The sequence below is a fragment of the Heterodontus francisci genome, chromosome 6 (genome assembly GCF_036365525.1).
Source record: "Heterodontus francisci isolate sHetFra1 chromosome 6, sHetFra1.hap1, whole genome shotgun sequence".
Classification (NCBI taxonomy): domain Eukaryota; kingdom Metazoa; phylum Chordata; class Chondrichthyes; order Heterodontiformes; family Heterodontidae; genus Heterodontus; species Heterodontus francisci.
Genome location: NC_090376.1, coordinates 38416410 through 38430685, shown reverse-complemented (window position 1 = coordinate 38430685; position 14276 = coordinate 38416410). Strand labels below are relative to the sequence as shown.

Here is a 14276-nt window from a genome sequence, read left to right as displayed (position 1 = left end):
GAAAACTGTTGTTTAGTCATCATTAACAACTAGGTATATTGTTGTTTGCGGATGACTGCTTTGGCATCAATGAGTGCACGCCCCAAGCCTCCATCTGCTGAACTAACACATGATTAGTTACTAAATGCTTTGTTAGCAAAACCAATCCCTATGTTTGCTAGCCCATGCTGCCAGTCAACCAAAGTTTAATAATTTCCAATTTAATGAAGAAAATTGAGAATAAATACTTCTTACTAGAAAAAAAAACTTGGCCAACAGTTAGGTCCATGAAATTATTACCAAATTGCCTATTCAGAATCACATGAAAACTGACATTACATGAAAGCCAGCTCCTTCAATATCAGACCAAATATAGATTTCAATGTACTAATTGGTAAATGTGACAATCAATTAAATAAATGTATGTAATGATCAAAAGCAGTAAGATCTAGTCTGTTTCAATGTATTCATTCATGTACCTGATCTAGACAGTGGCTCCTCAGATAGCGCATGGCTTGCTGAATGCTCTGAGGGATGGGCTGTCCTGTCCTCTGTACATGAACTATCAAAGGCACACCAAAGACATTCTTGTCTTTGTAGTCAGGTACTTTCATCCTCTTCATGAATTTTGGCACAGACCTGCAAGAAACAATGTCACACATTACTTGCAGAAGGAGGCATGACCAACTTAAGCACAACATGACATCCTCTTCGTCAGAGGGTTCGTAATGAAAAGCAGTACACTGTATCTCTGATGATTTTTTAAATGAATGTCAAACTAAGCTATTTCTATCAAATATACAGATGCATGATATTTAAAAAAATAAAAAGAATGTTCTATTTCTTTTAGCTGAAAACATGCTCTTCCTGTCAGTGGCTGCTGTTATAGGAGTCTAGTCAAGGGGACCTGACATACTTTGGAAATGTTTAACCCCAAAAATGCACTTCATGTGAAATGTACAGCCTGAATTACTCATGAGTAAAAACTACATGTGAAAGCTTTTCCAATTTAACTGTTACTAGACATGAAAAATTGATCAGACAGTGCTTTCATAGAAGCTTCTATGAAATGTCATGAAATCTCTTCAAAAATAAAAAAAATCTTACAAGACACAATCCACCCACCACCCCACTGCCACAAATTTACAGTATTATGACAGCACACACAGGAACAGGAATAGGCTATTCAGCCCGTTGAGCCTGTTCCATCATGGAATTAGATCAAGGCTGATACTGTATCATAACTCCATTTACCTGCCTTGGTTCCATAACTCTTAATACCCTTGTCTAACAACAATATCAATCTCAATTTTGAAATTTTCAATTGACCCAGCCTCCCTATTGGGGGTGGGGGTGGGAAAGGGGCTGGAGAAAGAGTTCCAGATTTCCACTACCCTTTATGTGAAGAAATGCTTCCTGACATCACACCTAAACTGCGCAGCTCTATAATTTTAAGGTTATGCTCCTACCTTCCTCCTCAGTGATACACATCAAAACAAGGTCAATGCCCTTCAGTTTTTTTTTAAAGCTATTTCAAAAAAAAAATTGGCCCTGATTTTGCGGTCCCAATAGCGGTGAACACTGAGACGTTTGCTGTTATTGAGAGTCGAAACGGCACCACAACCAGCACCACAACTTCCAGCGAACGCACTGGCGCTGAAGACCAGCAGTTGTGGTGCGCCTCAATGGGCTCTGGAGGAGCCTCCAATGATGGTCCTGCCTGGCCGCTTTGTAAAGTGCCAGGGTCCTGTATTCCTTCAATTTGGGCTGATTGCCCACAACTTGCATTGGATTTAACATTGATTGATTTACAGCTGGTATCAGCAAGCACAGAGCCTGCTCAGGAGTGCACCCACATCTCTAAACACCATTAAAATTATATGCAAGGAATGTACCGCTTTTAAATGATTTTGATTTCATTTGTAACAAAACTAAATTACTGTAAATACAGTAATGTCAAACACAGAGCTCTAATCCTGAACAGTTGTTAGACCTTCAAGAGCTGCTACAAGCAGGAGGACAGTAGTCTGTCACGGTAGTGCATTCCCAGTACTCAGAGGTTTATTTTAGAGTCACATTAGCAGCTTTAGGACAGAGTAAAGAGCTGAATACAGCCACTGACTATATTTGGGGGGTCGCAGTCAATGCCTAAGACTGAAAGTGAGGGTTAATTCATTGCAGTTATAACTACAGTTTAACACACATGCAACTCTACCCCTGGATTAGAGTACTGATAATCAGCATCTAGAAATTTAATAAAAGGCATGTCAACACTTAGGATAATTACAGCCTCTGTCATAACCACAGAAAACTATAAGTGGAAACAAGTTCAGCCATCTGTTTAACAATCTCATTTTGGGGGAATTAATGCACAAATTGGTAGGGAGTCAACATGAATGGCTGAAAAAAAATTCATTACTGATTTTATATTAATCACAAAAAACTAAGTCGTTGCCATAATAATTTAGAATACAAGCAAATGTGATAATTATAATTTAATTACTTGATGTTTAAGCTTTTTGTGATTTGTTTTTAAAATAATCATTGTAACATGATTTTATTTATTTAATAAAGTGTTAACAATAAATGGAAACCTCCTTGTTCTCTGTTGCCGTGGGGACCCCGTTAACCTGGAATTATTCTAGCATAATCTGTAGAATTTATTTTATAACATACAAATTGTTTTAATTGAAAGTTTAGGAAAAAAATGGGCTCACACTTCACTGTGTTCGGAGAAAGGTGAGCTGAACTTGTGTGCACAAATTGAGGGTCTCATGTAAATACAATTTGATTTTAAATCCCATTGTATATTTTAGAGTGAATGGTTAAATGGGAGTTCTATATATAAAATAATTATTGAAAAATATGTTGAATTTTTTGATTACTTTTTACATAATCAACCTATTTCTGGAATTGGTTGGTTGATTAGCTCCTCTAATACATGAAATGGGAGCTCATTCGGCTGAGCTCAATGGGAATGTCTTCAGCTCGTGACATCATTAGGGTGGGTGGATTTGGCGGGAATGCACCTTACTGCAAGGCCTCGCTGATCCTTAATTTTTTCTGAGTGTCATGTGGCCAGGTCACCTTATTGATCAAATGTGGTATCACTTCAAAAGTTGATCAGCAGAACACTGTGGATACTATTTAATATTATTTAATTATCACGACAGTGTTGCACTTTTGGAACTAGAGGGTTGAAAGTCTACAGCCCTTCAGCTAGTGTGCACTTGATATAGCAGAAATTATACCAAAATCCAAATGCATAGGATCTTGACCGATGTTGGGAGTTTCTGGGACTGCCTGTGTGGGGCCTTTGCCCATCCCAAACAAAGCCATTGCATTAGAAGGAAGCTGGGAGAGGCAAGTCCAGTGGTGGGGATTCTTGACATCAGAACTTCTCTGGTTTTTTGGATCTCAGAAGGACCCAGTATGGATTATGCCTATGATGCTGCCAACCACTGGAAGTTGGGGCCCACCAAGAGTCCAAACAGGATCTTGGCCCCTGGAGAGAGGAGCTCATTTTTCTCATATAAATATGTACATAAATGCTGCTCCAGAATAGTTTTGAAGTGTCCCCTGTGACCACCACCCCACCGCCCCCACTTTAGCAGCACCTTAAAATTTGTTTCAAAGAGACCCTAACACCCTCCCACTGTCACTCGAACTAATGATCTCTGCTATAATTTGTGACCTGCGGTGATAATTGAGTACAGGTAAAGGAAGGGTAGGCAGTGGCATAGTGGTATTATCACTGGGCTAGTAACCCAGAGACCCAGGGTATTTCTCTGGGGACATGGGTTCGAATCGCACCACAGCAGAAGGTGGAATTTGAATATAATTAATAAATCTGGAATTAAAAGCTCGTCTAATGATGGCCATGAAACACCACTACTGACCGAGCTGGCCGAGTCCTAAAGGACATAGCTGCTAGACTGGGTCTGCGGCAGGTGGTGAGGGAACCAACACGAGGGAAAAATATACTTGACCTCGTCCTCACCAATCTGCCTGCCACAGATGCTTCTGTCCATGACTGTATTGGTAGGAGTGACCACCACACAGTCCTTGTGGAGACGAAGTCCCGCCTTCACATTGAGGATACCGTCCATCGTGTTGTGTGGCACTATCACCGTGCTAAATGGGATAGATTTCGAACAGATTTAGCAATGCAAAACTGGGCATCCATGAGGCGCTGTGGGCCATCAGCAGCAGCAGAATTGTACTCAACCACAATCTGTAACCTCATGGCCCGGCATATCCCCCACTCTACCATTACCATCAAGCCAGGAGACCAACCCTGGTTCAATGAAGAGTGCAGGAGGGCATGCCAGGAGCAGCACCAGGCATATCTCAAAATGAGGTGTCAACCTGGTGAAGCTATAACACAGGACTATCTGCGTGCCAAACTGCGTAAGCAGCATGCGATAGACAGAGCTAAGCGATTCCATAACCAACGGATCAGATTTAAGCTCTGCAGTCCTGCCACATCCAGCCGTGAATGGTGGTGGACAATTAAACAACTAACTGGAGGAGGTGGCTCCACAAATATCCCCATCCTCAATGATGGGGGAGCCCAGCACATCAGTCTGAAAGATAAGGCTGAAGCATTTGCAACAATCTTCAGCCAGAAGTGCCGAGTTGATGATCCATCTCGGCCTCCTCCTGAAGTCCCCAACATCACAGATGCCGGACTTCAGCCAATTCGATTCACTCCGCGTGATATCAAGAAACGACTGAAGGCACTGGATACTGCAAAAGCTATGGGCCCTGACAATATTCACAGAATCACAGAATAATACAGCGCAGAAGAGGCCCTTCGGCCCATCGAGTCTGCACCGATGCATCAAAGACACCAGTCTACCTAATCCCATTTGCCAGCACTTGGCCCATAGCCTTGAATGTTATGACGTGCTCATCCAGGTACTTTTTAAAGGATGTGAGGCAACCCGCCTCTACCACCCTCCCAGGCAGTGCATTCCAGACTGTCACCACCCTCTGGGTAAAAAAGTTCTTCCTCAAATCCCCCTTAAACCTCCTGCCCCTCACCTTAAACTTGTGTCCTCTAGTAACTGACCCTTCAACTAAGGGGAACAACAGCTGCTCCCTATCCACCCTGTCCATGCCCCTCATAATCTTGTACACCTCGATCAGGTCACCCCTCAATCTTCTCTGCTCCAGTGAAAACAACCCAAGCCTATCCAACCTCTCTTCATAGCTTAAATGTTCCATCCCAGGCAACATCCTGGTGAATCGCCTCTGCACCCCCTCCAATGCAATCACATCCTTCCTATAATATGGCGACCAGAATTGCACACAGTATTCCAGCTGTGGCCTTACCAAAGTTCTATACAACTCCAACATGACCTCCCTGCTTTTGTAATCTATGCCTCGATTGATAAAGGCAAGTGTCCCATATGCCTTTTTCACCACCCTATTAACCTGCCCTTCTGCCTTCAGGGATCTATGGACAAACACGCCAAGGTCCCTTTGTTTCTCAGAACTTCCCAGTGTCAGGCCATTCATTGAATACTTGCGTGTCACATTACTCCTTCCAAAGTATATCACCTCACACTTTTCAGGGTTAAATTCCATCTGCCACTTTTCTGCCCATTTGACCATCCCGTCTATATCTTCCTGTAATCCAAGACACTCCACCTCACAGTTAACCAATCGACCAATCTTTGTGTCATCCGCGAACTTACTGATGCTACCCCCCCCAATAGTCATTTATGTCGTTTATATAAATGACAAACAATAGGGGACCCAGCACAGATCCCTGTGGTACGCCACTGGACACTGGCTTCCAGTCACTAAAGCAGCCGTCTGTCATCACTCTCTGTCTCGTACAGCTAAGCCAATTTTGAATCCACCTTATCAACTTACCCTGTATCCCATGTGCATTTGCTTTCTTGATAAGTCTCCCATGTGGGACCTTGTCAAATGCTTTGCTGAAATCCATGTAAACTACATCAACTGCACTACCCTCATCTACACACTTGGTCACATGCTCAAAAAATTCAATCAAATTTGTTAGGCATGACCTCCCTCTGACACAGCCATGCTGACTATGCCTAATCAAATTTTGCCTCTCCAAGTGGAGACAGATTCTCTCCTTCAGGATTTTCTCCAATAGTTTCCCTACCACTGACATGAGACTCACTGGTCTATAGTTCCCTGGCTTATCTCTACAACCTTTCTTAAATAGTGGGACCACATTAGCTGTTCTCCAGTCCTCTGGCACCTCCCCTGTGGCCAGAGAGGAATTAAAAATTTGGGTCAGAGCCCTTGCAATCTCCACTCTCGCCTCCCACAGCATCCTGGGACACAAATTGTCTGGACCTGGAGATTTGTCCACTTTTAAGCCTGCCAAAACCTCCAATACCTTGTCACTCCCTATGACAATTTGCTCAAGAACCTCACAGTCTCTCTCTCTGAGTTCCATATCTACTTCCTCATTCACTTGGGTGAAGACAGATGTGAAGTATTCATTCAACACCCTACCAATGTCCTCTGGCTCCACCCACAGATTTCCACCTTGGTCCCTAATGGGTCCTACTCTTTCCCTGGTTATCCTCTTCCCATTGATATACTTATAGAATATCTTGGGATTTTCCCTACTTTTACCAGCCAGAGCTTTCTCATGTCCCCTCTTTGCTCTCCTAATTGCTTTCTTAAGCTCCATCCTACACTTTCTGTACTCCACTAATGTTTCCGTTGATTTGCTCTCCTTGTATTTGCTAAAAGCCTCTCTTTTCCTTTTCATCGTACCCTGAATGTTTCTGGTCATCCATGGTTCTCTGGGCTTGTTGCTCCTACCTATTACCCCAGAGGGAACATGTTGGGCCTGTACCTTCCCCATTTCCTTTTTGAATGCCCCCCACTGCTCTTCTGTAGATTTCCTGACAAGTAGCTCTTTCCAGTCTATCTTGGCCAGATCCTGCCTTATTTTACTAAAATTTGCTCTCCCCCAATCCAAAACCTTTTTTTGCAACTTGTCTATTTCTTTCTCCATAACAAGCTTAAATTGTACCATGTTGTGGTCGCTATCACCAAAATGCCCCCCCACCAACACATCAACCACCTGTCCAGCTTCATTCCCCAAAATTAGGTCCAGCACTGCACCCTCCCTTGTTGGATCCTCTACATATTGAGCTAAAAGGTTCTCCTGTATACATTTTAAGAACTCCACTCCATCTAAGCCCTTAACACGATGACGATCCCAATTAATGTTGTGAAAGTTGAAATCACCTAATATAGTTACCCTATTATTATTTTTACACACCTCTGCGAATTACGCACATATTTGCTCCTCAATTTCCCGCTGACGATCTGGGGGTCTATAATAAACACCTAGCAATGTGGCTGTCCCTTTTTTATTCCTAAACTCTACCCATAAAGCTTCATTTGATGCCCCCTCCAAGATATCATCTCTCCTTACTGCAGTAACTGACTCCTTAACTAATATTGCAATGCCCCCTCCTCTTTTACCCCCTCCTCTGTCTCGCCTGAAGATTCTATATCCTGGGATATTGAACTGCCAATCCTGCCCCTCGCTCAACCATGTCTCCGTGATGGCTACTATATCACAATTCCACGTGTCAATCCTTGTCCTTAACTCATCCGTTTTACCTGTAATACTCCTGGCATTAAAGTAGAGGCCATCCATCCTGGTCTTACTCCCTTGAAACTTACTTCCACTGTATTCCCTCTGACTTGTTTGCTTTCCTGTGTTAGCTGTGTCCCTATTCTGCTCGGAGTTTGCATTCCCTCCCCCTGCCAAATTAATTTAAACTCCTCCCAACAGCACTAGCAAACCCGCCAGCAAGGATGTTAGTCCCCCTCTGGTTCAGATGTAGACCGTCCGCTAGTATAGGTCCCACCTTCCCCAGAAACGGTCCCAGTGGTCCAGGAATCTAAAACCCTCCCTCCTGCTCCAACTCTTAAGCCACGCATTCATCTGTGCTATTCTCCTATTTCTATACCCGCTAGCACGTGGCACTGGGAGTAATCCAGAGATTACAACCCGAGAGGTCCTGCTTTTCAGTCTGCTGCCTAACTCCCTGAATTCTTGATGCAAGACCTCATCCCTCTTTCTACCTATGTCATTGGTACCAACATGTACCATGACCTCTGCCTTATCACCCGCCCCCTTCAGGATGCCCTGCAGCCGTTCAGTGACATCCCGGAACCTGGCACCAGGGAGGCAACACACCAAGCTGGAGTCACGTTGACAGCCACAGTAGCGCCTATCTGTTCCCCGTATTATAGAATCCCCTATTACTATTGCTCTTCCTCTCTTTCCCCTGTCCTGTGCAGACAGGCTGCTTGTGGTGCCAGAAGCTTGGCTCTGTCCGTACTCCCTGGAGGAACCAGCCTCATCAGTCTCCAAAATGGAATACTGATTTGCAAGCGGGACCCCAGGGGACTCTTGAACTACCTGCCTGATTCTCTTGGACTGCCTGGTGGTCACCCATTCCCTTCCTTCCTCAAGTCCCTTCAGCTGCGGTGTGACCACCTCTCTATACATGCGATCCACGATGCTCTCAGACTCGCGGATGCTCCACAGTGTTTCCAGCCGCCGTTCCAGCTCTAAAACCCGAGCTTCCAGGAGCTGCAGCTGGACACACTTCCTGCACACATGCTGGTCCTGAGGACTGGAAATGTTCCCGGATTCCCACATGCCGCAAGAGGAGCAAACCACGGCTTTAAGCTCTCCTGCCATGACTAAACCCTTTAAATTTAAAACATTAGAAGACTATTATAATAAAAAAAATCAACTAAGTCTTGCTGAAACAATGACTTACAATTCAATCCAGTTTGAAAAATACCCACCAGGTCTTACTCACCAGTCAGCTGTGCTCTGTGGAAACTCTCGGCTCCCCTCACAATCTTTGATATTCCAGCAATAGTACTGAAGACCTGTGCTCCAGAACTTGCCACGCCCCTAGCCAAGCTGTTCCAGTACAGCTGCAACACTGGCATCTACCCGGTAATGTGGAAAATTGCCCAGGTATGTCCTGTACACAAAAAGCAGGACAAGTCCAACCTGGCCAATTACCGCCCCATCAGCCGACTCTCAATCATCAGTAAAGTGATGGAAGGTGTCATCAACAGTGCCATCAAACGGCACTTGCTTAACAATAACCTGCTCAGTGACGCTCAGTTTGGGTTCTGCCAGGGCCACTCAACTCCTGACCTCATTACAGCCTTGGTTCAAACATGGGGCGGCACAGTGGCGCAGTGGTTAGCACTGCAACCTCATAGCTCCAGGGACCCGGGTTCGATTCTGGGTACTGCCTGTGTGGAGTTTGCAAGTTCTCCCTGTGACCACGTGGGTTTTCACCGGGTGCTTCGGTTTCCTCCTCCAGCCAAAGACTTACAGGTGGATAGGTAAATTGGCCATTGTAAACTGCCCCGAGTGTAGGTAGGTGATAGGAAATATGGAATTACTGCAGGGTTAGTATAAATGGGTGGTTGTTGGTCGGCACAGACTCGGTGGGCCGAAGGGCCTGTTTCAGTGCTGTATCTCTAAATAAAAAAAATAAAATAAATAAAAAGAGCTGAATTCAAGAGGTGAGGTGAGAGTGACTGCCCTTGACATCAAGGCAGCATTTGACCGAGTATGGCATCAAGGAGCCCTAGCAAAACTGAGGTCAATGGGAATCAGGGGGGAAACCCTCCGCTGGCTGGAGTCATACCTAGTGCAAAGGAAGATGGTTGTGGTTGTTGGAGGTCAATCAGCTGAGCTCCAGGACATCACTGCAGGAGTTCCTCAGGGTAGTGTCCTAGGCCCACCCATCTTCAGCTGCTTCATCAATGAGCTTCCTTCAATCATAAGGTCAGAAGTGGGGATGTTCGCTGATGATTGCACAATGTTCAGCACCATTCGTGACTCCTCAGATACTGAAGCAGTCTGTGTAGAAATGCAGCAAGACCTGGACAATACCCAGGCTTGGGCTGAAAAGTGGCAAGTAACATTTGCGCCACACATGTGCCAGGCAATGACCATCTCCAACAAGAGAGTATTCCATCACACTCCTGACTTGTGCCTTGTAGATGGTGGACAGGCTTTGGGGAGTCAGGAGGTGAGTTACTCGCCTCAGGATTCCTAGCCTCTGACCTGCTCTTGTAGCCATGGTATTTATATGGCTATTCCAGTTCAGTTTCTGTTCAACGGTAGCCCCGAGGATGTTTTAGTGGGGCATTCAGTCATGGTAATGCCGTTGAATGTCAAGGGGGGATGGTTAGATTCTCTCTTGTCCTGATGCAGAGCTCATTTATTGTAAAATGGTTGTGCATGTTTCTTGAAGGGATGCTGCATCAGACAGCTCATTCCTTTAAGCATTCACCTCAATAGGTGGTTGAACTAAAAGGAATAAAGACAGCAATCTACTTTATTTCAGGTACAAACTTACCTTTCTGAAAATGGTGCTGGCATTAACAGAAGATGACCTTAACGGTGGTTTAACAGTCAAGTCATTACATATAACCAACTATAATTTTGCATTTGGGATAGGTGTGTAACATATGGAGAGATTTTAGGCAAAGGATGTTTATATTAATGTCCAAGGACATTAATAATGAATGGTATGCTTTCAACAACAACTTGTATTTATATAGTACCTGTAACGTAGCAAAACATCTCAAGGTGCTTCACAAGTGCGTTATCATACAAATAACCAAGCCAAATTATGGCAGATGACCAAAAGCTTGGTCAAAGAGTTAGGTTGTAAGGAGTGTCTTATAGGAGGAAAGAGAGGTAGAAAGGTGGAGAGGTTTAGCGAGAGAATCCAGCCAAGGCTCCATCACTGGCAGCTGAAGGCACACCCAACAATGGTGGACTGACTAAAATTGGGGATGAGCAAGACGCCTGTATTTGAGGAGTAAAGATACATATAGGAGAATAAATGGCCCTTAATTATCACCAATTTTGTGTTATTTTCAGTGGTTAAAATGCCTATTAAGGAAGGGATTAAAGTTCTCTAAACTCATCTTACTTAGGTCCCATGAGAGCAGAAATCTTTATTTAATCAATCTAACCAGCTCCCAAAGGATATGGAGATAGTGTGGGAAAGTGGCATTGAGGTAGATGATCAACCAGGATCTAATTGAATGGTGGAACAGACTCGACGGGCTGAATGGCCTACTCCTGTTCCCTTGTTCCTAAATGAAAGGTGCTATGAAACACTCTAAGATTTGGACAGCTCTCTTTGCTAAATGTATCTGTCCTGATGCAGAGCTCATTTATTGTAAAATGGTTCTTTTTCAGGTTATTAAATTAATTTAGCATCTCTAATTACTTAGTCAAAGAGACTAATAGACTACTGTAAACGGTAACTGTGCTTGAAGACGGATACAGGTGAACTCTGTCTGACTCAGTTCAACAGGATGTGAAAAGTGGAGATAAACCTCCACCTTTTACAGGTCAAAGAACAGCACACTTGCTACAAAAAAGCTTTGCCTAGACATATTGTGGACTACCACAAACATTTTTTCCCTTCAACCCCAATATCCTGCGAGTGTTGTTTTAACTTTAAACACTGGTATGAAACCCATCATGAGCATTGAAAAACAAGATAATCTTCCCTTGAGTAGATCAGGTTACTCCAATGTGTTTTTTTTCTCAAGGAGCCCTGCTGTAAACAGTTTTTTGTAACTAAATATTAATTGAGTTCAATTGTTGCCCTACTAGGTCAGTAAATAATAATACCAACTGTAAAATAACTTATCTTACATCGTTGCTTTTATCTTACAACTGTTCTCTTTCATTAGTTCAGTAAAGCCATAGCTAGTAATCAACACACTGTCTTTATATCTCTGAGCTCAGAGTTCATAATCCAGGCATGACTGATGTGTAGTTTCTGTTTTATGGTGATTACATTCTTTTCTTTTATATTATGAAGGTCTCCTCTCTGCACTTGAAGTGTGCTCTGTAAATGTGTTTTGGTTGTCTCAATCCTGGATGTGGACCTCTGGCAAAAATAGCCCTAATCTGGCACAAATAATTGGGGAGTTAAATTCAGGAATGGCGCAGTGTAATTTCTCTGCTCGTGAATAGCGAGGTCTGAGGAGCCCCAGATATTGTCCATCGGGCCACATCAGAATGGGGACAGCCTGGAGGTTGCTTTTCCTTGTAACTGCTTCAGGGCAAACCAAAGTTGCAGCAGGGGGATAAGCAAAGGGCCTAATGCCCGTTTCAGACATAGGTAAAGGATGTCTCTTGTTTCTCCTTACCCAATATGGTGGGCAATGAACTTCTGTTCAGAAGCAAGTGCTCACCTCCTGCCCACCATTTTGGAATCCTAGGAGGCTGAGTGGCACCTGAAAAATTGGCCCTAGGCTGTCCAATTTAACCACCTTGGTGTGGAAAGCAGAGATGCTCATTCAATAAAAGAGCTTTATTAATTTCTGATGACTAAGAAAGACCAATTTTCCAGTTTAAAAAAAATTAACTATTGAACTGTTTGTAGCTTCACTGTTATCTCATATTTTATGGTTAATGACAACTCACCAGGTCCAGCCATGCTTGTTTGACATGGAGTATTTCTCCATTATAGCTGTGAGACGAAGGAGGGAAAATTTCTGCAGCAGGTTCAGCTGAGCTGCTGACTGGTTGCTGATCTGTAGTGAAGCCAAAGTGAGGCTAAGTCGATGTGAAATCTGGAAACTGTGCCATCGTAACCTCTGACGCCTGTGAAAAATATTGAAAAAATATTAAAACACAATAAAAAGCTAAAGTGAGTCTGAGTCAGTGAAATTTGGAAACTGGATTTAATAAAGGAAAAAACAAATTATTAACCATGTATGACATCGCAGCAACTTAATGCTGATTAAATAGCAATTACATTATAAAATCGCATTAGTAGAATTGCTAATAACATTCAACTACAACTCCCTGCTTTGTTGAAATAAAACAACACCCAGCAGAACTGATCCCAGACCTTTGTATTGGCTGCCATTTTGGTTTGGCGGTGTGTTTCTGGTCCAGATGCAGCCTAATCCCACTACCAAAGCAATCTGGTACAGGGAGACATGCGTGAGGAGTCCACCTTGAATTTTGTCCCCATGCTTGTACAGAGAAAGAGAGGTTTGAGACCAGCGACATCAGCCAATCTGAGCGCATTACCCTAATCACGTTGAAAAATATACAAAATTTAGAAAGCAATACCGTCCAGTTGGATAAGCATAATTAATGATTTAATTTTGCAATAAACCTATAAAAGAATTATGATGATCTACTTCTTGTTGGGAACAAACCTAAAATCAGGAATATGGCATCAATTTTTAGAAATGACTCCTTCAGCTGCAAAATGCAGCACCACTGCCAAGGTAGATGCAGACATCCAACATACAGTGTACAGAGGACACTCCACAGGTGGGATCAGATTACTGCCTGTAAATCTCTATACACATCCAGTAGCTTTCTTCATTACTCCCAATGTTGGGAATGGAGCAAAATGACATGGAACCTTAGAAGGGTATCAGACAAGTATTCCAAAATGGCACAGAGCTTCAGAGCGTATAGATCTGTGATGTAAAAACATGTGGGACCTTGTAAGGAGTAAGAACAGTGATACAAAATGACACAGACCTCATTGGATATCAAACCACTGACTAGAATATAGAAGGATTTGAAGAACCAAAGTTACTGCTCTCAGGTAACCAGTGACCCTGCTTGCTGGTTACTGCTGCCATATTCATCATCAATGTCCCTCTCCCTTGATCAGAGGATGAGAGACTGCAACACAGTCCTGATGAGTTTTACTTTCCAGAAGTAACTGCCATGAAACAATTCTTTACAATCTCTCAAGCTGGCAACCTTGGCCATTTTTGATATTATCACTGCATGTTCCCCTTCCTCTGTTCCCTTCCTTCACTAGACTATAGTAATTAACTTGACATATTGCTTTTACAAATGGCCATGTCATAAAACTGTCACATATCACAAAAACATACTGAATTATTGCATTTCATCAAAATATTACCATGCTATACTATTGGAAGAGATAATAATTAGAAGCAGCCAGCTAGGATTTCAGCAAGGATAAGAGGGGAGTTGAGGAGAAATGTTTTCACCCAGAGGGTGGTTGGAATCTGGAACACACTGCCTGAAGAGGTGGGAGAGGCAGGAACACTCACGACATTCAAGAAGTATTTGATGAACACCTGAAACGCCATAACATATCAGACTACAGGCCAAGTGCAGGGAAATGGGACTAGTTAGGACAGGTGCTTGATGGTTGGCGCAGACGCGTTGGGCCGAAGGGCCTGTTTCTGTGCTGTAAAACTCTATGAAA

At 43.3% G+C, this 14276-nt stretch overlaps 1 protein-coding gene across 9 annotated transcripts in view; it reads right to left on the bottom strand.

Moving 5' to 3' along the window:
- stard13b (StAR related lipid transfer domain containing 13b) overlaps positions 1-14276 on the bottom strand; it is a 617921-nt gene that overhangs the window by 24021 nt on the left and 579624 nt on the right. For all 9 annotated transcript variants that reach the window (XM_068033490.1, XM_068033491.1, XM_068033489.1 and 6 more), the window contains 2 exons: positions 12491-12670; positions 459-618 (listed from right to left, as the gene is read on the bottom strand). In XM_068033490.1, coding sequence (XP_067889591.1) covers positions 459-618; positions 12491-12670 — 340 coding nt within the window. The remainder of the gene's footprint in view (positions 1-458; positions 619-12490; positions 12671-14276) is intronic.